This window comes from Geosmithia morbida, assembly GCF_012550715.1.
Source record: "Geosmithia morbida isolate 1262 chromosome Unknown scaffold_2, whole genome shotgun sequence".
Lineage (NCBI taxonomy): Eukaryota > Fungi > Ascomycota > Sordariomycetes > Hypocreales > Bionectriaceae > Geosmithia > Geosmithia morbida.
The window spans coordinates 693,757-719,265 of record NW_023336189.1 but is presented as its reverse complement, the minus strand read 5'-3'; the positions used below and the strand labels follow the sequence as shown (position 1 = coordinate 719,265).

The 25,509-nt window shown below is 58.7% G+C and overlaps 12 protein-coding genes across 12 annotated transcripts; 8 read left to right on the top strand and 4 right to left on the bottom strand.

The window, feature by feature from the left end:
- Positions 1-373: 373 nt before the first annotated feature.
- On the top strand, positions 374-3,161 carry GMORB2_3877 (septum formation protein; the record flags this gene model as incomplete). Its single annotated transcript, XM_035465853.1, has 5 exons — positions 374-565; positions 664-1,259; positions 2,601-2,725; positions 2,809-3,007; positions 3,098-3,161. 5 exons carry the CDS (start codon positions 374-376, stop codon positions 3,159-3,161), a joined length of 1,176 nt encoding a protein of 391 aa, XP_035323690.1.
- Positions 3,162-3,248: 87 nt separating this feature from the next.
- GMORB2_3876 (uncharacterized protein) lies at positions 3,249-4,029 on the top strand (the record flags this gene model as incomplete). Its single annotated transcript, XM_035465852.1, has 2 exons — positions 3,249-3,665; positions 3,865-4,029. 2 exons carry the CDS (start codon positions 3,249-3,251, stop codon positions 4,027-4,029), a joined length of 582 nt encoding a protein of 193 aa, XP_035323689.1.
- A 274-nt stretch (positions 4,030-4,303) lies between these two features.
- On the top strand, positions 4,304-4,946 carry GMORB2_3875 (uncharacterized protein; the record flags this gene model as incomplete). The annotated part of the gene is made up of 2 exons (XM_035465851.1): positions 4,304-4,603; positions 4,671-4,946. 2 exons carry the CDS (start codon positions 4,304-4,306, stop codon positions 4,944-4,946), a joined length of 576 nt encoding a protein of 191 aa, XP_035323688.1.
- A 207-nt stretch (positions 4,947-5,153) lies between these two features.
- GMORB2_3874 (threonyl-tRNA synthetase) lies at positions 5,154-6,758 on the bottom strand (the record flags this gene model as incomplete). The annotated part of the gene is made up of 1 exon (XM_035465850.1): positions 5,154-6,758. The coding sequence occupies one exon, from the start codon at positions 6,756-6,758 to the stop codon at positions 5,154-5,156; it is 1,605 nt and encodes a 534-aa protein (XP_035323687.1).
- Positions 6,759-7,138: 380 nt separating this feature from the next.
- GMORB2_3873 (fungal specific transcription factor) lies at positions 7,139-9,361 on the top strand (the record flags this gene model as incomplete). The annotated part of the gene is made up of 3 exons (XM_035465849.1): positions 7,139-7,203; positions 7,427-8,511; positions 8,604-9,361. The coding sequence occupies 3 exons, from the start codon at positions 7,139-7,141 to the stop codon at positions 9,359-9,361; spliced, it is 1,908 nt and encodes a 635-aa protein (XP_035323686.1).
- Positions 9,362-9,745: 384 nt separating this feature from the next.
- On the top strand, positions 9,746-11,335 carry GMORB2_3872 (DUF1479 domain protein; the record flags this gene model as incomplete). The annotated part of the gene is made up of 2 exons (XM_035465848.1): positions 9,746-10,205; positions 10,275-11,335. 2 exons carry the CDS (start codon positions 9,746-9,748, stop codon positions 11,333-11,335), a joined length of 1,521 nt encoding a protein of 506 aa, XP_035323685.1.
- A 636-nt stretch (positions 11,336-11,971) lies between these two features.
- Positions 11,972-16,014, top strand: GMORB2_3871 (uncharacterized protein; the record flags this gene model as incomplete). Its single annotated transcript, XM_035465847.1, has 3 exons — positions 11,972-12,139; positions 12,233-15,198; positions 15,438-16,014. 3 exons carry the CDS (start codon positions 11,972-11,974, stop codon positions 16,012-16,014), a joined length of 3,711 nt encoding a protein of 1,236 aa, XP_035323684.1.
- On the bottom strand, positions 15,442-16,924 carry GMORB2_3870 (NADPH:quinone reductase; the record flags this gene model as incomplete). The annotated part of the gene is made up of 4 exons (XM_035465846.1): positions 15,442-15,971; positions 16,111-16,431; positions 16,534-16,669; positions 16,892-16,924. The coding sequence occupies 4 exons, from the start codon at positions 16,922-16,924 to the stop codon at positions 15,442-15,444; spliced, it is 1,020 nt and encodes a 339-aa protein (XP_035323683.1).
- Positions 16,925-17,601: 677 nt separating this feature from the next.
- Positions 17,602-19,021, bottom strand: GMORB2_3869 (ubiquilin; the record flags this gene model as incomplete). The annotated part of the gene is made up of 2 exons (XM_035465845.1): positions 17,602-18,471; positions 18,590-19,021. The coding sequence occupies 2 exons, from the start codon at positions 19,019-19,021 to the stop codon at positions 17,602-17,604; spliced, it is 1,302 nt and encodes a 433-aa protein (XP_035323682.1).
- Positions 19,022-20,064: 1,043 nt separating this feature from the next.
- GMORB2_3868 (nitrogen permease regulator 2-like protein) lies at positions 20,065-21,562 on the top strand (the record flags this gene model as incomplete). Its single annotated transcript, XM_035465844.1, has 3 exons — positions 20,065-20,107; positions 20,184-20,708; positions 20,805-21,562. The coding sequence occupies 3 exons, from the start codon at positions 20,065-20,067 to the stop codon at positions 21,560-21,562; spliced, it is 1,326 nt and encodes a 441-aa protein (XP_035323681.1).
- Positions 21,563-21,813: 251 nt separating this feature from the next.
- Positions 21,814-23,866, bottom strand: GMORB2_3867 (tyrosyl-tRNA synthetase; the record flags this gene model as incomplete). The annotated part of the gene is made up of 3 exons (XM_035465843.1): positions 21,814-22,937; positions 23,200-23,564; positions 23,637-23,866. The coding sequence occupies 3 exons, from the start codon at positions 23,864-23,866 to the stop codon at positions 21,814-21,816; spliced, it is 1,719 nt and encodes a 572-aa protein (XP_035323680.1).
- A 484-nt stretch (positions 23,867-24,350) lies between these two features.
- On the top strand, positions 24,351-25,052 carry GMORB2_3866 (succinate dehydrogenase (ubiquinone) membrane anchor subunit; the record flags this gene model as incomplete). The annotated part of the gene is made up of 2 exons (XM_035465842.1): positions 24,351-24,474; positions 24,700-25,052. 2 exons carry the CDS (start codon positions 24,351-24,353, stop codon positions 25,050-25,052), a joined length of 477 nt encoding a protein of 158 aa, XP_035323679.1.
- Positions 25,053-25,509: the final 457 nt, after the last annotated feature.

Genomic DNA, 25,509 nt, shown 5'->3' with positions numbered 1-25,509 from the left:
TCAGGGTATCACTACAATTCAGTACCAATATTACGGCAACAGGTCAAAAATGATGTTTTCTCCCGACAGGAAAAATCTGTCAAGATACGATAGGGGGAAGAAAGAAAAAAACAAGGCCCTCTATATAGTAATTCCATATGCACTGTACAATATGATGTGCAGTGGTGCGCTGCAAGTTGATGTTACGTGCTAGTAGCAGTAATACTAGTCAATGCTCTCTACAGAGCAAAAGCGTGGCGGGGCACCAGCAGCGGCGACAGGCCCCTCCAGAGTTGGTGACATTTACTGTCGTCTACCGCCCATCAAGCTGCAGCAACACACCAACAGGCAAAACGCAACGCACGACATCCATCCCCAGTGCTCCTCCTCCAGTATGGCAGACTCGTCGAAAGAGCCAGCGGGACCGCCACCGGAATACGACAAGGCAACCTCCCGCCGATCAATGATGCCTCCTGGACCTCGCAGGGGTCCTCGGCCTCTGGAGCTGCCCATCCTCAGCTATCTCAACTCGAAGCGAGTGATACTCGCCTCTGCCTCCCCCAGAAGAAAGGCGCTGCTTCAGCAGGTCAGTAGGATGACGATGAGAAGAAGAGGAAGCAGTAGAAGAAGAAGAAGAAGAGGGTCGGAAGGGTTGTATTGACTTTGGCGTGCAAACTCCTGCAGGTCGGCCTGAGGAACCTCGAGATCTTGCCGTCGACCAAGCCCGAGGATCTGGACAAGACGGCCTACGGGCCTTACGAGTATGTGGCCGCCACCGGGCGACGGAAGTGCCTGGACGTCTACAGCGCGGCGCTGGAGACGCACCTCAAGTCGATACCGGATCCCAGCCTGGTGATTGCGGCCGACACCGTCATCGTGACGCGCGACGGGCGCATCCTCGAGAAGCCGCGTAACGAGGCCGAGCACCTGCGCATGCTGCGCACCATGCGCGATACCAGGGTCCACAAGGTCCTCACGTCCGTCACCGTCGTCGCTCCGCGAGAGGACGCCCGGCACCCGGGCTACGACATCGCCACCCACACCGAGGAGACCAAGGTGTATTTCTGGGCAGAGGATGACGGGCTCCCCGACGACGTCGTCGAGGCCTACGTCAAGACGCGCGAGGGAGCGGACAAGGCCGGCGGGTACGCTATCCAGGGCATCGGCGGTATGCTGCTCGTCGAGAAGATCGAGGGCAGCGTCGACAACGTCGTCGGCCTACCTGTCCGGAAGACTCTGGCCATGGCCGAGAAGGTCATCTTTCAGCAGGACGAGGAGGAGTTTGCCGAGGAGGAAGGGCCTGCAGACGATTGAGCTGTCTCTCTCCTCTTGGTGTAGATGCTACGCCATATCTTTTTTTTTGGGGGGGGGGGGGCTCTTTTTTCTTTTCTTCCTCTTTTTGCCTTCTTCTCATCTTTCCCTTCCTTGGTCTTTCCTTGGTTTATTATATAGTGCGTGGCAGGCAAGAACAGAGGGGTCCATGAAATTTGCTATGAGAAAAATGGACAGGTCGATCCCATATTACTGCTTTATATACAATGACAGAAAGGAAGAGCAGACCGGTTGAGCAGCAGGATCGTGTCTGTATATGTGGTCAAGATTACTTCATCAAAACTATCACGTGGAGATTCTCCATACGCATCGGGTACGGGAAGGAGACAAGAGGATGCAGTGCAGTACGGATAATACTATTAGGTCAGTGGCGAGAGGAGGAGACTGAGAAGGGAAGAAGAACAAAGGAAGCCAGTGTTTGGCGGTGGGTTTCTGTCACTATTGCGTCGTCAGATCAAGGCATGTGATTGAACATGATATTACTACTTTATAGATCTGCAGCACACTGAATTGCATGTGACTGTGACACTGCATATGCCATCACCACTACCATCATCGGCAGCTAATCTCAATGTTTATACTCATACGGCTCCGTACGAGTAATATCTCGCCATGGTTACCACAGTTGCAGGTAAGTAAAACGACCATACTAGTAGCAACATAGCAGCAGCATAGTAGTAGTATAGTAGTGATATAGCAGTAAAAGGCACCGAAAGCGCATCTGTGAATCGCGCCACTCAACGACACTTTACGTAGAAGCTCATGATAATTTCACGTGAAAGGAACTTGGTTGTGTTGACGTCTGCCGTCGTCGCTACTACTACTACTACTGCTGCTGCTACTATTATGGTAGTAGGTGGTAATAGTAAGCAGCAATAGAGAGTAAGTAGTAGCAGTGGTAGTAACAGCAAAGCAGCACTAGCAAGCAGTACTAGCAAGCAATACTAGCAAGCAGTAATAGCAGCTTCTTAATATACGTAGCCCTACGTGATCGTAATACTACGCGGTAATACCTTGGGGGGCGTTCCTGCCGTACATTGACAAAATCTGGGGTTGATACAAAAGATCCCATCCTCAGCTTGTCCCCCACCAACATTCAACGTCCAACATCCAACACCCACCACCCATCATCATCAGCATCATTTCATTCTCCAATCCTCAGACTCACACGTCAAAAAAATATAAATCCTCGGACTGTGCAGAACACAAGAACGCATAAACATACGGGAGCACGCGTCCAGGGCACGCACGCGTACGAGTACATCTTCAACCCCCCCCCCCCCCTGGAGGGTGGCAGACAGCAGAGCAGCAATGCTATCACCTCAGAATCCAGATGGGGGCGCTCCTGGTGGTGGCGGAGACGACAAGCCGCGACTGACCGAGGAAGAGAAGAAGCAGAATCACATAGCATCTGGTAATACACCCACATAACCCGCACGCACGCGCACGCACGCGCAGCCTCGACGTATATCCTTGGCTGACTTGAACCCCCCCTAGAACAGAAGCGTCGCCAGGCAATCAGGGAAGGATTCGACCGTCTGACACATCTCGTTCCCGGACTCGAGGGTCAAGGGCGCTCGGAGGGACTCGTGCTCAACAAGACGGTCGAATTCATGAGAGAAAAGATGGAAGAGCGCCGCCAGATGATTGCTCGCATTGAGGCGGCTGGAGGCACCGTCGATGAGGAACTCAAGAAGTGCGTTGCCTTTTGCTCCCTCTCCCTCCCACATCCTGGCTTCTATGTGTCGTGAGTCCCATCCGGCATCTTACTGACGCTCCATACCAGACCTCTGTATAATTACAAGCCGAGGGACGAGTCCGGCGGAAACGAGGGATCCAGGGGGAACTAGGGGAACCAAGGAGTCCAGGGGTCCGAGGGAATTGAAGGGTTCAAGACGAGCGAGGCGCTCAAGAGGACCTCCAGAGACGGCAAAAACATGGAAGCCGAGATATCCAAGCGGTCCGAGGGGAACGACGGGGTCCGGGGGGCGCGTCTTCAGGCATGCCAGATAGGTCAGCAAGATTATGCATTTCACTCGAACCAGAGCACCTACGCATCTCCGGAACTGCCCCGGATGACCCAAGATTTTCTCCCGGGCCAGTCAGACTTGAGTCAAGAGTCCCCTTCTGCAATTCAACAGGTTCCGGACCAAGCTGCCATACCGAGCCTGCCGGACATGGATGACGGGTTTCTCGCCAGCCTAGATCTGGAACTGGGACACCTCCTAGGACAGCCCGGCGCGGACGAAGCGCCGGCCGCATACCAGCAAACCCCGGACCAGGGACCCCCCCCCGGTCAGCCAGCCCTGCCAGAAGAATCGCCGGAGCGATGGCCGGAAGAAGGGCCGGACGAAGTCATGCCCAGCCTGAACCGGGGTTTGCCTCGAGACCATCCAGTGCATCCAGGCAATATAGACGAGGAAGACGCTGGAGAACGAGAACAGCACGCTTGTCCGCAAATCCAGCAACAGCTGAACCGGCAGCAACAACAGCGACAGGAACGACGGCCAAGCCAGCATCGACAGCTGAACCAGCAAAATCAGGCCTCCGCAGGGCACATGGGGTTCGATGAATTCGGCGGGAACCTGCCAACAAACCAATCATATCAAGGGGTCCAGCAAAATTAGGGATTGGACGGATATCGGCACGTCGACGGACCTCAGGACTCCAGCGGGGCTCAAGGCTTCCATGACCACCAAGGATCCGACGTTACTCTAGACTCCGACGCACCCCAAGGAGTCAGCAGGGTTCAAGGGTCCAACGACGGAGACGAGATAGTCGACGGCAGCCGCGCGAATCAGGCGGCCGACATGATTCGAGCACAGCAGGCACTTCGATTGATTCGGAGACATGAGCATATTCGAAATCTTCAAGCCAGAATGATACTCCGCGCGAGGCACGCGCGGCAGAAACTTGTAGAAGTCCGACAGAATCAGGCACCTCACGAACGGCAGGACTTCTACGTACTTCTAGAGGAACGGGCGCTCCGAGAATGGCGAGAGCTCCGGGCGGTTCAAGCACGGTCGGCACCTCACTTCCGTCGAGCACACCAGACACTCCGAGCGCTTCAAGCGCAGCACACACCTCGGCCTCCTCGACCTCTTCAACTTCCTCAACCTCCCCAACTCCCTCAAGACCTTCAAGCTTCTCAAGCTCCTCGAGCTTCCCGAGACTTTCAAGCCTTTCAACTTCCTCGAGCTCCTCGAATTCCTCAGACTCTTCAAGCTCCTCAAACATGGGGGACCGTACCGAGATATCTTCAGTCCCCGCAGCCAAGCCAACGAACCGGCTGGTACGGATACCAGCCGCATCCCGTATTGCCGCCCGACGGCTGGCATCAACCAAACCACGGGATCCAGGAATGCCTAGACCAGTCAGGCTACAACAGTTGGGGGAGTCAGGGGAACCAGCCAGACTATGGAACCCCCACCCCCCCAATGAATGGATTGCAGGAGGACTGGGGGAGCCAGCCAGACGACGAATACCTACCGCGTCATGATTATGATTACCCATACCCTTATATGCTGCCGCCAGACAACCAGGTCCAGGGGGGCCAGGGCAGCCAGGACAGCCAGGGCAGCCAGGACCGCCAAAACCACCAGGACCACCAGGAGCACCGAGGATTCAACGGCTAAAAGCTTTGGGGGGGGAGACTTGCTTTATTTCCAGGATAACGGTCAGGAGTGACGAGGAAAGATGGAAATTTTGCCATTGTTGGATTATCCAGTGACTAGTCGTAGGAGCAGCAGTAGTATATAGTAGTAGTACAGCAGTGACAGAAGACAATGAACGTCTTGCCACCTAGAATAATTCTACATATTGTTACATAAAAGCGTGATTGATCACTGGAAAGTATCAGCCATGACCTGCATCTTGTCACGCATCTGCTCGGGAGTCCACCTCTCCTTTCCCAGGCTGACCAGTCCACTCTCGACATCCTTGTCGCCGACGACGAGGATGAGGCCGTACCCGTCGCTGTGGGCCTCCCTGATCTTGAGGCCGAGGGACCTGGCGCTGTCATCGACATCCACGGCCAGCCCCGTCGGACGAAGCGGGTGGTCGGGCGAGGGGAGGACACCGGCCTCGAGGTCCTGGTAGGCCTTCCCGTCGTTCCCGACGAGCACGTTGCGCACGTGGTTGGCCCAGCGGACGACGGGCTCCGAGGTATTGACGGTCAAGACGATGGCCTGTCTCGGGTTGAGCCAAAAGGGCCACTTGCCGTCGTAGCTCTCGATGAGGATGGCCATGAGACGCTCGACGGAGCCCAGGACGGCGCGGTGGATCATGACGGGGCGGACGGGCCCGTAGCGGGCCAACTCGGCCGGGTCGTCGGTGGTCTCGCCGCGAGCCTCGTGGTCGGGGGCGGGGGCCTGGTATTCGAGGTCGAAGCGCTTGGGCAGCTGGAAGTCGAGCTGGACGGTGGCGGTCTGGTGCTCCTTGCCGTCCGAGTCGCGGAGGACGATGTCGATCTTGGGGCCGTAGAAGGCGCCGTCGCCGTCGTTGACGGTCCAGTCCATGCCGGACCGGTCGAGGGCGCGGCGCAGGGCGTCCTCGGCCCGGTCCCACTCCTCGGCGGTGCCGATGAAGCCGTCCCTGGGGCGGGTCGACAGTGCCAGCCGGTAGCCCGCTCCGGCGAGCCGCAGGGCCGTGTAGACGACGCGGACGAAGTCGAGCGTCTTGCCGATCTCCTCCTCCACCTGGCTGGGCCGGCAGAAGATGTGACCGTCGTCCTGGTGGAAGCGGCGCACGCGCGTCAGGCCGCTCAGGGCGCCCGAGATCTCGTTGCGGTGCAGCGGGCTGAAGTCGGCGTACCGGACCGGAAGGTCGCGGTAGCTGTGATGGCCCGAGGCGAAGATTATGCAGTGGCCCGGGCAGTTCATCGGCTTCAGGCCATACTCGCCCTCCTCGCCCTCCTCGCCCTCCTCGCCCTCCTCGCCCTCCTCGCCCTCCTCGCTCTCCTGGGCCCTTGACTCGGCCGCGGCGGCCTTGCCGTCCCCGTGCTGGTGACCGCGGCACTCGGAACCGTCCGCCTCGGCCTTCCTGTCAGAGTACCCCGTCACCGAGTACATGTCGTCTCCGTAGTTCTCGAGGTGGCCCGACTTGGCCCACAGCGCCTTCTTGTAGATGGTCGGCGTGATGACCTCGTCGAAGCCGTAGCGCACGTACTGCCGCCGGAGGAAGTCGACCAGCCGGTTGAAGACGCGGGCCCCACGCGGCAGGAATATCGGCGACCCGGGGCTGTAGACGGATGTCGTGAAGAGGCCCTGCTGCACGCCTAGCCGGCGGTGGTCGGGGGGCTCGCGCGGCTGTCGCGCCTCGGCGGGGGGGGTGGACGAGTCAGTCACCTTCTGCGAGTACCTTCGACTGAGATGTGTGCATGACGGACATGTCCACTGCCTTCGGGACAGGGTGGCCGCCGCCCGGCGTGCCGCAGGTATTCGGATCATGGCGGTCGCGGTGCTGTGGGTGGTGCGAGAGCTGGAGAATCGAGAGAGATTCTGGGACGCAGAAGAGGAAATCTCGTGAAGCTCATTTGCCCTTTGGGGTTTAGCGTAGGACCACTCGGACTCTCCTCTGCTTTGGCATCGACCTCACAGCCCGTTCGTCGCCTACCGACCTTGTTTTCAATCTCTAATACTACAATGTTTTTGTCTGTTGGTTTTTTATCTATCTATCATTCTCACTCTTCGCTCCTCATTCTTCATTGTTCGTTACTCGTCTACAATATAAAATCCAAAAATGGGGAGCCATCCAGACCGTCATACATAGGTCAACTGCCCCTTGGCATATAATAAGGCCAATATCCATTCTCGGCTTCAAGTCAACCATGCTCAGATTCGTATCCGACCATGTCGGCGGGATAGGCACAAAGAGAAAGCAAGGACCGAAGACGTGTGATTCATGCAGGAAGAGACATGTTAGTTCCTCTCGAAAGAAAAGATGGAGAAAAAGAAAGAAGGGAAAAAAAACAATCTCCCCCGCTTCTAGCTGACAATGCTCTGAAGAAACGTTGCCCACACATAGAGTCGACACCAGTTCCCCTCTCGGACAGGCGGACTAAAAAGAGGACTCCTGGTGATCCTGGGGATGCACCTGAAGGTGAAGGCCCAAACAGCCGGTCTCAGCTCTTTCTCGCCCCCGAATCCTCTGTTCCGCCACGGGATACCTCCGAGGTCCAGCCGCTGTCCAAGGATGCATATCTACGCTTTGTCGGAGACCTCAGCCCGGAAGCCTCGTTCCTCACCAACCAGCGAAGTGATGCCCACGATGCCACGCAGACATCACGACATGCCGACGTAGGCGTGTGGTTGGGCCAGAGACCCGGTGCGCGTCAACACCTCTCTACCGGGGAGGGGTCGGCTGAGGGTAACGATGCCTCCACCACCCGCAACGCGTACGACCCGACCATCCAGCCATCCGGCCTCACGGGCCTACAAGCTCTATCGAGCCACCTACGACAAGAATGCCTCTCAGTTCTACCACCGGATCACGACCTCGGCATCATCGTGAACCTCTACTACGCCAAGGTGGACCCCCTATTCCCCGTCATGCGAGGGGAGGAACTTGCCGGCCACAGCCCGTCCGAGTCCGTCGCCCTCAAGCAGTGCATCTGCCTAGTGGCAGCAGCTGACCCGAAGCTGCGGAGCCACCTACGTCTGCCATGCACGGAGCGCCTCCTGCCGCCCATCGAATTCCGGAGCTACATCTCCCGCGCTGTCAAGCAGGCGCTCGACATGGGCTTTGTCCGTGACAGGGTCGTTCTCCTGCAGGTGTCCGTCCTGATGGCCTTGAACGCCGACGAGGCCAACTGCAGTGAGGTGTCCGCGTACTACGTCTCCCAGGCCGTGCACCATGCCCAGACGCTGGGTCTGCACCTCGGCTGGCCCGACGGCGAGACAGGCTCGGAGAAGCCGAGGCGCCTGTTCTGGTGCGTCTGGGTCCTCGACCGCCTGAATGCTGCGGCAAACGGGCGCCCTGTCCTCCTCCATCGGCAGGACATGGAGCTGAAGATGCTGGATACCTGCTCGGAGCAGGCGGCGCCGTTCAGGCTGCTCATCCGAATATCGCGCCTTCTGGACACGGTCATTTCGCGCTACAGGCCTCACTCTGCTGCCGTCGAGGTGGAAGATGAAGTGGATGTCACTTTTGAGCATCTGGTCGGGGAGGCCAAAGCAGGCGGTCTGAGCAGTTCCGTCCTGGGTAAGTCATGCGGTGCGGCTGCTACGAGGATTCCAGCACGTTGGGACGGTTCAGTCTGTGAAGAATCGACTTGCTGACTTGTGTTGCAACAGCCTCGTTGGAGATGCTGTACCTCTCCGTCCTGGTCCTCCGGGAACGTCCCAGGCCCACCGAGGGCCAGAAGAGCCAGGGCTATCCGGCTCCGAGTTCTGACCTGCAGCTCTTCGTCGCGACTAGTATAGTATCGATCGCATCGGAGGACTTCAAATCCGCCCTTGCCTTCTGGCCTGTCCTTCCGTATGCCGTGTCGCTGGCTGCGTCGGTAGCGTACAAGAGTCTCCGGAACAGCACTCTGGCCTACCGCCGCAGGCAGGCGTATAGCCTGTTCCGTCGAAGCTGCGGCGTCCTCGAAGAACTGGGGAGGACCTTCTCATCTGCCCGCACCGTCGCGCTCATGGCAACAGACACCCTGAATCAGGTCGAGAGGATCGCAGCGGATAGGAGCAGGCCGAGGCTTGCGGAGACCTTGAACGGTGGTCAGGGAACCGCCACGGCTCAGGCGTCAGCCGTCCCATCTCCGACGCAGGGCCAGCAAGATGAAGATCAGGACCGGCTTCTGCAGCAGCAGCTCACTGCAGCAGCATCAACGGCAACGTCGACATGCCAGCCGTACGTCGACGCCCCCTCGTTGGGCTCCGATGAGCCACCGAACACTGTCGAAGATTGGGTGGGCGATGCCGGCATATTCAGCCATTTCGATCCCAGCTTCGACCTCGATCTCATCGATCAGGTCTTCTCGGCCAACCTCGACCCGACGCAGCCACTGTTGTCTCAGGGCTGTTACCCCAACATCACTCAAGGGACAAGGTGACAAGGCCGACGTGAGAATATAGCCATATACTCACGCGTCATCATATAGAATCGCCATGTCCTAGTCACGTCCCTCGGAAGCTGACGGTTCGGGAAGTATCCGCCTGGATGTCGGGGATTTGTCCTTGCCGTTTCCATGGCAGGCGTCGTGTTTTGCCGTTTTGGGGAAAAGCCCGTTCCGCCATTCGCATTACCCTGATAGGAAATCGTGGCTGGGCTCGGCCGTCATTGAACCTCCCCACGTCCCGCGGGGGATCAGATGGCACTGGACGTATTACTTCGAAGACGCGGGGTTCCCGGTTCCCATGTCTCTCCGGCTCTCCCTTCATCCTACTCTGCGTTCTTCCCCTTCGAGAATTGGCTGCTGAACACACACGGCAGCATCATGCTGAGCATTTCCATCTCCAGGACCCGGCCCACCTTGTTGGCGGCTATCCGATGCAGAAGAACTCTTGCTACTGCTGCGCAAGAGCACAGATCTGCCAAGGCGGAGGGTGACATATCTTCCGTCTTCAGGTCACTGTCAGGAAGCGATGTGGACGAGAAGCTCCCGCAGCGATTTGCCGACGTCAAGAGCGCCATCCGCACCGATAGAGCCACGCTTCAAGAAAGCTGGAATCGGCTGCTCAACCGGTTGAAGGACGAGACGCGCGCCATCAAGGACGAGGGCTCGTCCTGTATTCCGCAGATCGACTTTGCCGACATCGACAATGCGCCTGCAGAGTTTGATGAGACATTCCGCAAGCGCGGCGTCGCTGTCGTCCGCCAGGTCGTCCCGGAGAAGGAGGCGAGAGGGTTCAAGGAGGAGGTTGAGCGCTACGTTGCTGCCAATCCTTCGACGAGAGGTGTGTATCCCTTCCCCGATGCCGTCACCCAGCTAACTATACGGTCCCTGTTGCTGACAGTATATCTAGCGTTTCCGCCTGACAAGCCGGTTGTGTTTGAGCTGTACTGGTCGAGGCCACAGCTGGCGGCCCGTCTGAATGGCAACATGTCCAGAGTGCAGACCTGGCTCATGTCGTACTACAATGCGGCCGACCCGCAGTCTGAATGCAGCACGCAGCAGCCCCTGATGTACGCGGACAGGCTGCGCATCCGCCAACCGGGGGACGCGGGGTTCGCACTCGGTCCCCACGTTGACGGCGGCAGCTGCGAGCGGTGGGAGGAGGAAGGCTACGGCAAGGCGCACGTGTACGACAAGATCCTGGAGGGCAGGTGGGAGGACTTCGACGCGTGGGAGCTGAGCACTCGCATCGAGGCCACACAGGATCTGTACGACGGCGCCGGCGCCTGCAGCATGCTACGCACGTTCCAGGGCTGGCTCGGCATGTCCAACACGGGACCGCGCGAGGGGACCCTTCTGGTCAACCCCCTCCTGTCCCTCTCGACAGCATATCTCCTCCTCCGACCCTTCTTCGCACCCAAGTCTACGTCGTTTCCGCCGCCGGCCCGGGACGGAGAGCACTCCGCCGAGTACCTCGACCCGGATAGCTGGGTGCTGGCCGATCCGGACTCGCCCGACCTTCAGGGTGCCTGGCCGGGTAGCTGCCAGGAGCTCAGCCACAGATGGCACCCCCATCTCGACCTGCCGCATACGATGGTTCCCATCCCGCGCATCCGCCCGGGAGACTACGTCGCCTGGCACTGCGACACCATCCACGCTGTCGACGGCGTCCACGCCGGCGACGCCGACTCCAGCGTCATGTACATCCCCGCGTGCCCGATGACCAGGCAGAACGTCGACTACGCCCGCCAGCAGCGCGAGCACTTCCTCCACGGGATCCCCCCCTCGGACTTCCCCGGCGGCGTGGGCGAGAGCAGGCACGTCGGCAGGCCCGGTGCCGATGTCCTCAAGGAGCTGGCCGGCACTGTGGCTCAGCGTGCCGCCGGTTTCGCGCCGTTTGACGTCTCTATTGCCAAGACGGAAGGGGAGGCCGAGATTCTCAGGTACGGCAATCAAGTCATGGGCTTCTAGGTAGTCCCACGAGGAAAGACGGAGTAGAACTCTCGATAGACCGATAAGCACATGCAGTAGCGATACGTGTATATAGTGATACATGCTAGCGGCGCATGGAGCTCTCGATATTATCTGGGCGGCATCTTGGCAAGCAATCGTACATGTCCCTAGCCATCGCCTGCTTTCTATTTTTATCCCTGCCCATGTTTCAAAATTCTAGCATGATTTGATTGGCATTCCCTGTGCATATATCATCAATCATGCGTCCCGTCCAAGATGGCTGTTCCTGCTATGCAGGTTCGTATTCAGACGCTGCCGTACGTACATGATAGTCATTGATTCAAAGATTTATCATATCGTTACCCCACCATCAACCAGCCCCTCTCGGCCTCCTCCTTCTCCCAAGCAACCACCAAAAGCCCCGCTAAGGGTCCGCCGTGCATTTTCACCCAACGGCATCTCACCACCGAAGTCCGATGTTGAATCCTCGGAGCAGCTGCCACCCAGACAGACCTTCACTCGTTCAGATCCTCCTCCGACCTCGCCGGGCTCGTCAAACAGAGTTCTAGACAGCCCACCGCAAGCCTGCGGGCCGCTGAGGCGGCTTCCCTCTTCCCCCCCCCCCCCCCCCCCCCCGCCAACAAGCAGACAGCCATGAGCTTCTCTATCGAGGTGTCCGGCGGCGCCAACCCGCTCAGCTTCCAGGACCTCTGTCGAGCTCTCGAATTGGCTACCACGGCGCAGGACTATGCGCAGCGTCAGGCTGCGGAGCAGCAGCTCTCGGCGTGGGAGACGCATCCCGGGTACTACAGCTCCTTGCAGGTAGGTGCCTGCACACACCGATGGACCGCCGGTCAGGTCCAGTCCCATGACGACGTTCCTTCTTCTCTTCTGACCCCTCCTCCAAAACGATAGGCCGTATACCTTGACAGGTCCCTACCGCTCGAACCCCGGTTCCAGGCCGTCATCCAGCTCAAGAACGGCATCGACAAGTACTGGCGGCAGTACGCCCAGGTCAAGAACGGCATCAAGCCCGACGAGAAGGATGTGATCCGCGCCCGTCTGTTCGAGGGCACCGTGGGCGAGCAGGACTCCCGTCTGGCCGAGCACAACGCCTTCGTCGTCGCCAAGGTGGTGCGCATAGACTACCCGGCCGAGTGGCCCGACGCCCTGGCCCAGATCATGTCCCTGCTGCGGTCGTCGCGCGCCGGCGACCAGCAGCACCTCTTCGGCACCCTGCAGATCCTGCTCCAGGTCGTCAAGGAGCTCGGCTCGGCCCGCCTGCGCAAGTCCCAGACGGCTCTGCAGTCGGTCACGCCCGAGATGTTCCACGTCCTCACCGAGATCTACGCCGAGAGGTCGCAGCTCGGTATCGACTTCCTGTCCAGCAGCCAGGGCGGCGAGCAGGATGCCTACCAGGCCATGTCCAACAGCCTCGTCGCCCTCAAGATCCTCCGCCGCCTCGCCATGGTCGGCTACGAACACCCGCACGCCGACGCCACCGTCGACAAGTTCTGGGCCATGTCGCAGAACCAGTTCGGCCAGCTGCTGTCCCTGGTCGGCGGCGACGGGCCGTCCCTGCCCCCCGAGCACTTCCAGAAACTGGCCGGCGGCCATCTTCTTCAGTTCACCAAGCTGCACATCGACATGGCCGAGCAGCACGCCGTCAGCTTTGCCGTCCTCCCCAACACCCTGGCCCTCGTCCACGCCTACTGGGATCTCGTCGCCAGCTTCTCCGACGTTTTCGCCAGCTCGGGCGGCATCCGTCAGAGCTCGTCATCCGGCGGTGCCAAGGCCAAGGCGGAGGGTCCCCTCCTGGAGAAGCTGGCTGTCAAGGGCCTGCTGCTGCTGCGTGCTTGCGTGCGCATCGGCTTCCAGCCCGTCCAGACCTTCAAGTATCGGAGCCCCCAGACGAAGGCCGACCAGGCCGCCGCCAAGGAGATGATCAGGAACGAGCTTTTCAAGCCGGAACTCGTCGTCGCCATCGTCAACCGCATCATCACATATCTCTTCATCTTCCGCAAATCCGACCTCGAGGCCTGGGACGAGGACGCGGAGGAGTGGGAGAAGGAGCAGCAGGCCGAGGGCGACGCATACGAGTGGCAGGTCAGGCCATGCGCCGAGAGGCTCTTCCTGGATCTGCTCACCAACTTCAAAGACCTGCTCATCGGCCCTCTCATGGAGTACTTCCAGACGGCACAGAACCCCCAGGCCGATATCGCCACCAAAGAGGCTGTGTATACGGCCATGGGCCTGTCGGCGGCCCATGTCGTCAACGTCTTCGACTTCGACACCTTCCTGGCCTCGACCGTGGCGCAGGACGCCCAGAAGTCCGGAGACCTCCAGAGGGTGCTGCGACGGCGCATCGCCATCCTGCTGAGCCAGTGGGCCCCCGTCAAGCTCGAGGATAGAAGCCGGCCCATCGTCTACCACATCTTCCGGCACTTCCTCGATCCCGACGACGAGTCCAACGATCTGGTCGTCAGGATCACGGCGGCCAGGGTGCTCCGGTGGATCGCCGACGAGCTCGGGTTCAGCGTCGAGGCCTTCCTGCCCTACACGTCGGACGTGCTGGAGCAGCTGACGGCGCTGATCCGCAACGTCGAGATTGACGAGACAAAGCTGGCCATTCTCGAGTCGATCCGTATCATCGTCACACGCATGGAGGAGCAGGTTTCGCAGTTTGGCGACCAGCTCATGTCCAACCTGCCGGCCGTGTGGGACGCCTCGGGCACTGAGGAGTACATGATCAAGCAGGCCGTCATCGCCATCTTCTCGGCCCTGGTCATGAGCATGGGCAGCTCGTCGCAGCGCTACCAGCATCTCATGGTGCCTCTGATCTCCGAGGCGGTGCGTCCCGGTTCGGATCTGCACATCCACCTGATTGACGAGTCGCTGGAGCTGTGGGATGCTATCCTCATGCAGAGCTCGCCCCCGTTGGCGCCCGAGATTGTCGGTCTCGCCGAGATGGCCCTCCCGCTGCTCGAGTACGCGTCCGTGACGGCAGGTGCGGCACTGACGGTTTTGGAGTCGTACGTGGCCCTGTCGCCCGGCGCTCTGCTCGAGGACAAGCTCCGGCGGCCGACGATCACGGCACTGATGGGCGTGTTTGACTCGAAGAGCCGAGAGCAGGTGCGCACGGCCACGGCGTGCGTGGAGACGCTGATCCGGACGGCGGTGGACATGGGCGGCTCCGAAGGCATGTCGGTCATGATGCGCGACCTGGTGGAGACGGGCTTCATGAAGAAGATCCTGGGCAACCTGCACGACGCGTGGGAGGCGCACCAGACGACGGGGCCCAATCGGCGGATCAGCAAGCTCAACACCATCACGGAAGGCGACTACCTGGCGATACTGGCGCGTCTGGCGCTGGCGGAGCCCGGCCTCTTCGTGCAGATGCTGACTACGTTTGGCAGCCTGGAGCAGGTCTGGGGCTGGCTGTCGGCCGAGTGGTTCAGCCACCTCCACGGCATGGACCACATCGAGCACCAGAAGCTGTACCTGCTGGGCCTGACGCGGCTTCTCGAGCTGCCGTCGCCCATGCAGGAGCTGGCCCTGTCCAGGCTTCAGGACTATCTGACCATGTGGAGCAACGTCATCTCGGACCTGCAGGACGGGGCCGCCAACGCGACCGACTGCCTCATCTACGGGAGCAGCGCGGCGGCCGAGGCCAGCGAATACGACACGCCCAAGATTGTGGCCATGCGCGAGTCGGCATACCGGGACCCGGTACACACGGTGCACGCCTACGCGTTCGTCAGGGAGAGGCTGCAGGCCGTGGTGGCACGGATCGGCGGCGAGGCAGTATTTGAGGAGCAGTGGGCTGCCAATGTGGAGAAGCAGTGCATGGATGATTTCCGGTCCGTGGCGAGCCAGATGGAGTAAGGGAAAAACGTTACCGCTGTTACGTGAAAGTGAATGAAGCTATGAAATATCCTCTACCATATACCAAAAGGAGAGAAGAGAGGGGGAGGGAGGGAGGGAGGGAGGAACAGAGAAAGAGAAAGGAACAGAGAGAGAGGGGGGGGGGGATAGAGAGAGAGAGAGAGAGCAATAGAGCCGACCAGCAAACGATGCTTATATATCACTATCAACAGTGTAGATCCTCTCCACACACGAGTCCCTCACAGCTTGCTGCCACCATCCTGGGGCAACTTGACGACGACCTTACCCCAGGTGCCCCTGCTGCCCAGCGCGACGAGGGCATCCTTGACGCTCTCGAGCCCGACGTACTCGTGCCCGGTATACTCGGTGCCCCTGAGCTTACCCCGGGCGACGAGATCCATGATGCCCCTCCAGACGAGGGCGACGGTCTCGGGCTCGTTCCCGGCGTAGGCGCCCCAGTGGATGCCGACGAGGGAGATGTTCTTGAGGAGGAACTTGTTGGTGGGGACGCGCTCGATGGCGCCGGCGGCGAAGCCGACGACGAGGATGCGCGCGTTCCAGGCGGCGCACTTTGTCGAGGCGTCCACCAGGCCGACGGGGTCGTAGACTATGTCGACTCCCTTCCGGCCGGGTGTGAGATCCTTGACCTTTTGGGGCCAGGAGCCGTCGTCGTACGAGACCGTGTGGTCGGCGCCGAACTTGCGGGCCACGGAGAGCTTCGCGGCAGTCGAGGCCGTCGCTATGACTGTTGCACCGAAAGCCTTGGCCACTTTTTGGCGAGGGGTGAGGGGGTGATGGGTGAGGGGCGTTAGCGAATCTCTCATCCCGAGCGATGGTAGTATCGTATATATAGAGAGGGAGGGAGGGAGGGAGTGGGGAGAGGGTGAGGAGAGAAGGAAAGAAAGTACCCTGAACAGCTGCGAGTCCAACTCCACCTGCTGCAGCGTGGATGAGAACAACGTCACCCTTCTTGATGCCGGCGCGCACGACGAGAGCACCGTAGCTCGTCGGTGCCGTGACGAAGAGCCCTGCCGCCTCCTGGAAAGACCACCCGTCGGGAACGGGGAGGAGGTTGGCCTCGGCCGCGCACACCCTCGTGGCGAATGCACCCTGGGAGGCACCGAAGACGCGTGCTCCCACGGGAAACCTGGCCGGCTGTCCTTGTCCTTGCGTCTGAGGTGCAGACAAGACTGTGCCGGCGAATTCCATTCCCGCGATCCATGGGAAAGCTGTGTTGTTGTTGTTTTAGAAAGTCGGCCAGTTCAATCAGATTTCTTCCCATTCCACCCCCACCAAAATCTGATTAGAGCTCGGGGATGAGTTGGACGTACGAGGCTGATGCTGATATTTCCCTTGAACTTGAAGAATGTCGAAAAAGTTGGTGGCGGCGGCGTGCACTTGAATCAGGTACTCGTTGCTCTCGGGCTTGGGTTCAGGTAGATCCGTGACTGTGAGGTCCTGGGGGCCCTTTTATGATTGTCAGTTCAGTTTGGATATTGTTGTTGTTGTTTTCAAGTCTTCTTCCTTTTTTCTTTTTTTTCCTTTCTTTCCCCTCCTCCTCTTCCTCCTCCTCCTCCTCCTTCTTCTTCAAGATAGCAACGAAACCATTCGTTTCGAGGCCGCCGTAGGGAAGAGGCAGTACTAATATAGGGTCGTGGAAGGGAGAGAGAGGCTCAGAGACTAGCATACCTTGACGTATTGCTTGACCTGGATGCCGCGCATGATGAGTTAGTTCGATTGTTCAGATTGTGGAATGAGGAAATTTTTCAGGATGATGTGCGTATATCGATCAATCAGGTGCAGCGGTTGAGACCTTCATGCACTATACGTTGATCGGTGAGACTGCGGTGTCCGTGTCGATGTTGGATGAGATGACGACTGTGGTCCGCTCGGCTCTTCGTTCCTTGGAGATGCCGAGGCTCCCTCTCCCTCCCTGAGTCCCTTCTCCGCTCGACTTTTTTGGCTGACCGGGGTTCCCCAGCTTTGAGCAAGACTGGAGAGTACGTACATGATATCATTACCACAATAATACCTCCATCGGCACCGTGGCACCGTGGCACCGTGGCACCACCACGGAGTCTACGGCAGAGTGGCCAAATACTACTGCTTAGCACTGCGACGTGATGCCAATCATTACTGCTAGTATATTTTACAGTGACTAGCAGGCTGCAGTGGACTTCATCGCGATGCATGTATTTCTGCCTCGTGCTAGAATCGTCGATGATGCCCTCTTCAAAAAGCACGATGCCACAGTTGCTCCCTTTTCTTCCACACAGCCAAATTCCTGATAATGTAACATCCGATGAGTTATTGGTATGGTAGAAGAATGCGGAATCAATAAACCAATTCTCCTACTTGAGACCCCATCTCTCTCTCTCTCTCTCTCTCCGTCCGCTCCATCAGTTGCTCAACAGGTACTCGACGGCACCCTGTACGCTTCCTCCGCTTCTCCTCAGCGCCGCCACATTCCTGTCAAAGTCGAAGAAGCCCATGTCGTTGAGCTGACGCAGTTGGTCCTCGTAACGCTCCTCGGGAGGTCGGTTGTCGGGCGGTGACTGCGTCGCACCACCGGCTCCGCCCATCATCTGCATCATCTGCTGCATCATCTCGGGCGTCATGCCGAACGGGTTGTTGGCCTGGCCGCCGCCGGCGCCGCCCATACCGCCCAGACCGCCGCCGGGAGGTCCAAACAGGGCAGCAAATGGGTTGGCTGCTGCCTGGTTGCCCTGCTGCTGCTGCTGCTGCTGCTGTGTCGCATCAACCCCCGAGGTCGAGGTCGAGGTCGCGTCGCCCGCGTTGCCGGCACCGGAGGAGCCGCCCAAGCCACCCATGAGGGACTGGAGCGACTGCAGCTGCTGGGCCATCTGTGCCGGGTCAGGCATCGCATTGGCCCCTGCGCCGCCCATCCCGCCAAATGGCACGAACGGGTTCGAGAACGGGTTCTGCTGCTGCTGACCCTGCTCGTTGCTGGAGGGGGCGCCCGACGGCGTCGTATCGGTGGCTCCCGGAGCGGGGAAGGCCGGGTTCCCGCCACTCATGCTACGCTGCATCCGCATAGCTTGGCTCATCATGGACGGGTTCGTCATCATCTGGCGCATAAAGGGAGACGTGATGATTTCGCGGGCGTTGGGGAGGTTGCGGAGCATCGGGTTCGACTGGATGAGCATGTTGACAAAGTCAGGGTTGCTGAGGGCTTCGTTCATCGATTGCTGGACGTTGGGGTCCTCCATCATGCGCTGCAGGCGCTCCTCGTCCATGGGTGGTCCCATCTGTCGATCTCGTCTGTCAGTACGTGTCCGGGCGACGGGCGAATGGAGGTCTTGTGATACGGAGAGAGAAGGGGGAGAGAGAGAGAGAGAGAGAGAGAGAGAGAGAGAGAAAACTTACGCCTCCATCGGGTCCGAACATGTCCATTCCCGGAAGGTTCATCTGGTGGCCGGCAAAGCGAGCGCCTGTAAGGCCGGCGAGGGGATTGTTGGCCGTACCAGAGGCCATGTTGGAAGGCACGGCCTGCGGGACCGGCGTGCCGGTGCTGGGAGTCTGGGACGGGTTGCTGGCAGCGCTCTTGACCATGTGGATGGTGTTGTTGGGCTTGATCTTGTAGGTGGCCAGGGTGTCGTCGTTCTTCAGCACGCGGCCCGAGTAGATGAGGCGCTGGCGCTCGGCAGGGATCTTCTCGTAATCGTCGCCGGCAAGCTTGTTCTTGAGCTCCTGGACGGTAGCCGACTCGGCCATGGTGATGGTGTGGGTGCTGTCGCCTGACGTCTTGACCTTGAAGGTAATCTGAGCGTCGCCGCTCGAATCGGCGTTGTCGGCCATGTCGACTGCGTGCTGGTCGTCGGTTGAGTGTATATCGGAGTTGGGGAGGGGAGAAGGGTTCGTCGGTCGACTTTGGAAAGTCTCGCTGTCGAGTCAAGATTCACAGGATAGACTGAGGCCAGTGATAGTACCTGCAACAGATAGAACTGCCCGTAGACTGTCGTAGGGGCCGGCGGACTTGTCAGACCAGACAGCGGCAGATGAGTGGATGGGGAGGGGCAGCAGGGTGGCGGGGCGGCGGCGTCACTGGCCAGTGGAGCTTTTACGGTGCGTTCCCAAGGTCTGTGATACTAATCTGTACTCCGTACGAGTAATATCTATTACTCTAGATACTTGCAGCCACCCGCTCTCAATGGCTTGCAATTGAAGCCGAGAAATCGTGCGCTGTAATGGATGATTGGGGCGTCGCACAAGAATAGGGAAAACTCGGATGCATATGCAGTCGAACAGAGATCAACAACAAGAATGAGAAGAAGAAGAAGAAAAGGAAGAAGGAGGAGGAGAGGAGAAAAGAGGAAAATGCTGTCAGTCTGTCATGTTCTCTCGGGTCGCTCCTTCCTTGCCGCGCATATTTCTTGTCCCGTTAGCTTACCCTATAGTCTTCGACGGACGTCCATCCGATTCTGCGAAAACACAGTCGACCACTCAATCACGGGACAAGAAGAGAGGATTGATAAATTATACCATGCCGCGTCGATACATTGACGGGTTACGTACCATTTATTCAGGAAACCCGTCTCATAGGACCGGTGATGTATTTGGCCATATTCTCGCCTGGTGTTTTACAATGATATCACGCTTGCCTGCCCCTACTGATAGCGTGCATGTAATCTGTACATGTACAGACCATCATCTATGGGACAAGTTCACAAGGGAGGAGCCTTTCCACATCTTCATCTGCCTCCCCTCCCCATAGACGAGGGAAGAACGCAGGAGACCGGAGACTCCGACTTTGCTGAGCTGCTGATACGTAGTAATAGCAGTATGAGAAGAACGCCGACTACCCCGCCATCGTAGCCAAACACCAGCATGCCACGGCCATCATGATCCAAGGCATATTTTACGCACGCTTCTTCCCCGAAGAGGGTAAGTATTACGAGACAGCTACCTCCTCCGATCCTCCAAACAGGGACAGCATGGACTTATGACTCCGCGGCCACAGGACCCAGGATCGTCGCGCAGTCACCCTCAGGCTGCATCACGGCCAACACCCACAGCGCCAAGAGTAACCACCACATCCTCCACAATGACGGCCCCGGCGTGCCCCCTCCCACCACCGCCGCCGCCGCGCGGCCTCCCCTCGTCGACTTTGATGTCCTCCAGGAGTACATCATCCCGCGCCAGGCCTTCTGCAACCGCTACATCACCATCAACTCGCCCGATGGCAAGTACACGGTCCTCGGATACCCGGTGGTGATCCCCCACTCCAAGTACAAGCGCAACGAGTTCATCTTCAACTTCGGCCTGATTGTCGAGTCCGACGTGGACCAGCTCCCCTACGAGCCCGTCGTGCGTCGCATAGCAACGACCTTTGCCGAGATGGAGAAGCAGAACGAGTATCTCAGCCAGAACGAGGCAACCGTGGTGGAGCTCCCCGGTGGCGACGGCGAGAGAAGGCCCATAGAGGGGCTGCTCGAGATTGTCAAGGAGGACCTCAACAACTATGGCGAATGCATGATCCCTGTTGGTATGCTCCCCTCGCTCCCCCCCCCTTCTCTCCCTCCCTTCCTCTCTCTCTGGCTTTCCCTGACCACAATGTTACGAGGCTGACACGGACAAACAGACGAAGCTAATACCATCAACATGAAACTCTTTCCCCATCACGGCAACCCCCCGGCCGTCGAGGGCTGGCACGTGCCCGTGTCCAAGACCAAGTTCTCCGAGATTGTCGATCCGACCTGGGATCTGACCATGCAGAAAGTCATCTCGCACATTGACGGGGTGTCGGATGTGCGGCGCATCGCCCACGCGGCTTCGGTGTCTCTGGACCTGGCCAAGGCCGCGCTCCGCCACCTGCTGTACTACGACACCATCATCCTCCTCGACATGTTCTTCTTCTCGGCCTGCTACGCCCCCCGCCCTGGAATCCACGACTTTATCCGCAACGTCGACGGCATGGTGGACGAGTGTGCCGGCTACGTCTCGCACACGGCCGCCCGCCGTCCCGACAATTATCACCTCATCCGGCTCATGGCGTCGCTCGTCCCGGGCCGGACAGTCCTCGAATGGCTCTGGTCTCACCGCGAGGCCGGCCTCGACGTCCTCCGCCTCATCGATGTCCGCCGCTTCATCCAGTTCGGCCTCATCAAGGGCTGTCTCTACCGCGTCCACAAGTACGTCGTCTCCAAGCAGTACCTCGCCTCGCTCGCCTCGGGGCAGTCGCGGCCCGTCCAGGGGGGCGACCCTCTTCAGAAGTACACCGACGGCTGCCATCACTTTGATCAGATTGTCACGGAGCAGCACCTCACCGACGACGAGATCATGGAGAAGCTCAAGACTCTGCCTGTCCCTAAGGGGGATCTAGCACTCTTCTATCGATGATGGCATGGTATCCTATAATGATCGTATTCGTTTTCTTCTTCTTCATCCCTACTCCTCTAATGTACATATAGCGGCTATTGAATCATTTACAACTATTATACAACAATGAAGCCCTCAACCACCAAAAAAACCCCCCACAGTAAAATCCTAATCAGATAATTGTTACACAGGGGGGAGGAGATTTCCGTTGACTCCTAGTCCCCCCCCCTTTTTTTCTTAGTCTCTTTCGTCACACCCTCTTCTCGTCGGGCTTAAGCTCCAGTCCTCTTCTGCTTCTTTTGACGCATCTCGGCCTTGGACGGCAGCTCAATGCCCGGGTTGTTGGCGACACGAGTCGACTTGGAGTCCTGAGAGTCCTTGAGCATACGGCGAATCTCGGTATCCGTCAGCTCCTCCCCCCTCGCGGCGGCCTCCTCCTTGATCTTCTGGACGACGCGGCGGAGGGTGCCGGTGAAGGGTTGGCCGGGGTAGACGTTGCCGCTTTCGTTCCACTCCTCGTCGGTGACGAGCTCGATTATGCGGACGTTGTGCTTGCCCTTGCGCAGGATGAGGATCTTCTCGTCAATGACAAACTTGGCCGTGTCACCGGGGAACCACATCTTCATGGGCGTCCAGGACAGGTTTCCGGGGACGAGGCCGCGGTCCTGACCGGGCTGACCGGCGACGTAGGCACCCTGCTTGGCAACGAGGCGCTGGCCGTCGCTGGCGCTCGAGGCGAGGCCGCAGGCGAAGAGGATCTTGGCGGGGGACATGTCGATGACGGAGCGGGGTAGCTTGATATCGGCGCGGGGGGCGGTGTTGGGCGTCACGATGCCCGTCTCGGCAACGGGCTCCTTGACGATGCGGGGCAGCTTCCCGCCGAAGCGGAACTGGTGCTGCTGGGCCTCCTGCAGCGCGCGCTGGGACCCGTACACGAGCGAGAGCACCTCGAAGGCCAGGTGGTGGTTGGCCACGCGGGCGGCCGGGTCGGCCCGGTGCTCGGCCATGATCTGCTCGATCTGGGAGGTGGGCATGAAGGTGAAGAGGCGCAGGAGCTTGTCCAGCTCCTCGTCCGGCCGGCGCATAAAGTACCCGTACAGGTCAAAGGGCGACGTCTTGTACTCGTCCAGCCACATGGCGTTGCCGGCGCTCTTGCCAAACTTGGCGCCCGAGGAGTCCGTCAGGAGCGGCACCGTGAAGCCAAACGGCTCGTTCTTCCAGTCCGTCGGCATGGCGAAGTGGGGTGCCTCCTCGGTGCTGCGGACCGTCTTGAGCACCTCGATGCCTGACACGATGTTGCCGTACTGGTCGGACCCGCCAATCTGCATCTGCACGCCCTGCTTGCTGTACAGGTGCCAGAAATCCCAGCCCTGGAGGAGAGGGTACATGAATTCTCCTAAGGACATGCCGTCACCTTCTGTCATTTTCCGTTTGACACTGAAATTTTGTCCTTCTGTCAGTCTGCTATCTCTCTCTTGTCTCTCTCTCTCTCCTCTCTCTCTCTCTGGCATAAGCGCACCAGAAGACCCGAGGAAAGAGGGGGGAGGGGCAGGGATGAAGGAGAGGGAAGGAGAAGACGTACGTCTCACGGCTGAGCATAGGTCCCATACGCATGTGTCGTGCCAGTCTCTTGCTAAAGTCATAGAGGGTCAAGTTACCCAGCCACATGTTGTTGTTGAGCAGGTTCTTCTTGGCGGCCCAATCGTCCTGGTAGCCGTACTTGTCGCGCAGGTGGACGACGTTCGTCCACAGGCGCGATAATTGGAAGTGAAGCTTTGTGATATTCTTGCTGATGGCGGCGTTGGACAGAATCTCGCGGCTCTCCAGACGGTCCGTGGGGTCGCCGATCCTGGCCGTCGAGCCTCCCAGCAGCAGCACGGCCGGGTGACCGTGGAACCAGAGCCAGAAGAGGGCCATGAAGGGTAAGAGGTGGCCGAGGTGCATCGAGTCGGCCGTCGGGTCGATTCCGACGTAGGCGCCCATGCGCTTGATGCGCATGACTTCTTTAATCTTGTCGGGGTTTCTTTCTCATCTTGTCAGTCCGGTCCAGTGTCAGAGGCAAGGATAAGAGAACTTGTCGGTGAAGATGGCCTACCCTGCCACGTCCTTTATATAGCCACGCTCGGCCAGGAGGTCCCATACATGAGGCAGCTCGCCACTCTGAATCTTCTCCGCGCGCTCCCTCCAGCGCTTCTCACCCTCGTCCACCTTGTCGAGGTACGTCGTCGAGATGCCCCTGATGCTGCCACCGGGGTATCGTCCGGCGACGAGACAGTTTGTGCATCTCCGAGCAGCTAAGCTGCGCATCGCCATTCGCGGGGCCATGTCGAATGTCGTTGTCGTTGTCGGGGGAGAGCACAGACGCGTTGAGATGAAGACAGAGACAAGACAGTACTAGTAAGTATCTTTCTCTTCCCTCCCCCAAAGCACAGACCACGTACTCCGTAGGGGAAAAAAAAGGGTCCAGCCAGTTTGAGCGAAGCTCCATCTCGAAATAAACAGCCAATCAGAAAAGCCCAGGATGGTAGTTCGGAAGAATGATACTGCGACCCGACAGTTCCTGTGCAGATGGGTCCCTTCGGGATGGGACTGACGAATGGCGAGACGCTGATTATCCCAGATCCTCGGCAATACCTCATTGTGCTTTTGGTCTCTCTTGGTCTCTCCGTTCAACATCTGACAGTTCCCTTTCCTTGCCTTCCCCGACGACATCCTTCTTCTCGTCGGGATTTCCAAAACCACCACATAAACGTGTTCTTGCTCCGTCTCCTTCAAACACACACACACGCACAAACGCACACACGCAAAGATGGCCTCCTCAATCGTCCGTCCCGCCACCCTGCTGCGCTCTTCAGCCGGTGTGTCACGCAGCGCCTTTGCCACAGCCTTCCACACGTCCGCTAGGCGTTCGGCCATTATCCCACCCGGTCCTCGTTAGTCTCATCATGCGCGCCCTCTGATGTTCATACATACAATTTTACTGACTTTGAGAACAGAACGGATTATCGGCGGTGGTATGTCTCCTCCTCCTATCCCCCCTCCCTTTGCTGAGTGCGCTCGCGCGCAAACTCCCGGTCGAATCAACTGAATATATATATATATATATATTTGCATCGTTCCGTAACCCACCAAAACGGCTAACCCTTCTTTAATCACAGTCAACGACCCTGCCCCTGTTCCTCCCCCCGACGCCACCCACGGCTCCTACCACTGGGCATTCGAGCGCCTCCTGGCCGCCGGTCTTGTCCCCCTCAGCGTGGCCCCCTTCGCCGCCGGCTCACTCAACCCCACCCTCGACGCCCTCCTCTGCGGCACCGTCCTCATCCACTCCCACATGGGCTTCCAGTCTGTCATCATCGACTACTTCCCCAAGGCCCAGGTTCCCAACCTGCGCAAGTTCCTCTGGTGGAGTCTCAACGCCGCCACCCTCCTTGTCGGTGTCAGTCTGTACGAGTTTGAGACCAACGATGTCGGTGTCACCGAGACTATCAAGCGTATTTGGAAGGCATAGATTAATCTTCCCGGGAGGGCAACATTGGGGAGGAGGAGGGGGGGAGGGGGGGAGAAGTCAATCGAGTTATAAATCATGAAAGAGGAGAGGGGGGAAAAAATAACCAAAAGGCATCAGTCAGTCATGGATGATGAAACCACCATTGTTGTTATGTCCTCATTCTCGACATTCAACTTTACACACTCTCTTATTTCCCCCTCGAGATGCAAGAGAGGGGGAGGGGGGGCGCAGGATGAAAGGCTTGAACGAAGCTGCTGTGAATACAGCCTGTATAGATTTTCTTTCATTTTCTTTGTCGGTACATTTAGGGTCAATACATACCTTGTTTATTTTTTTAACATGTTTGAAATCACTTTACGCACAACGGGCTTGCTCTACGTGTGGGGGAATTCAATTCTCTTCTTCCCTTTTTCATTAGTCCCTTCTCTCGAAATCATCCTCTTACACTGCGGTATCG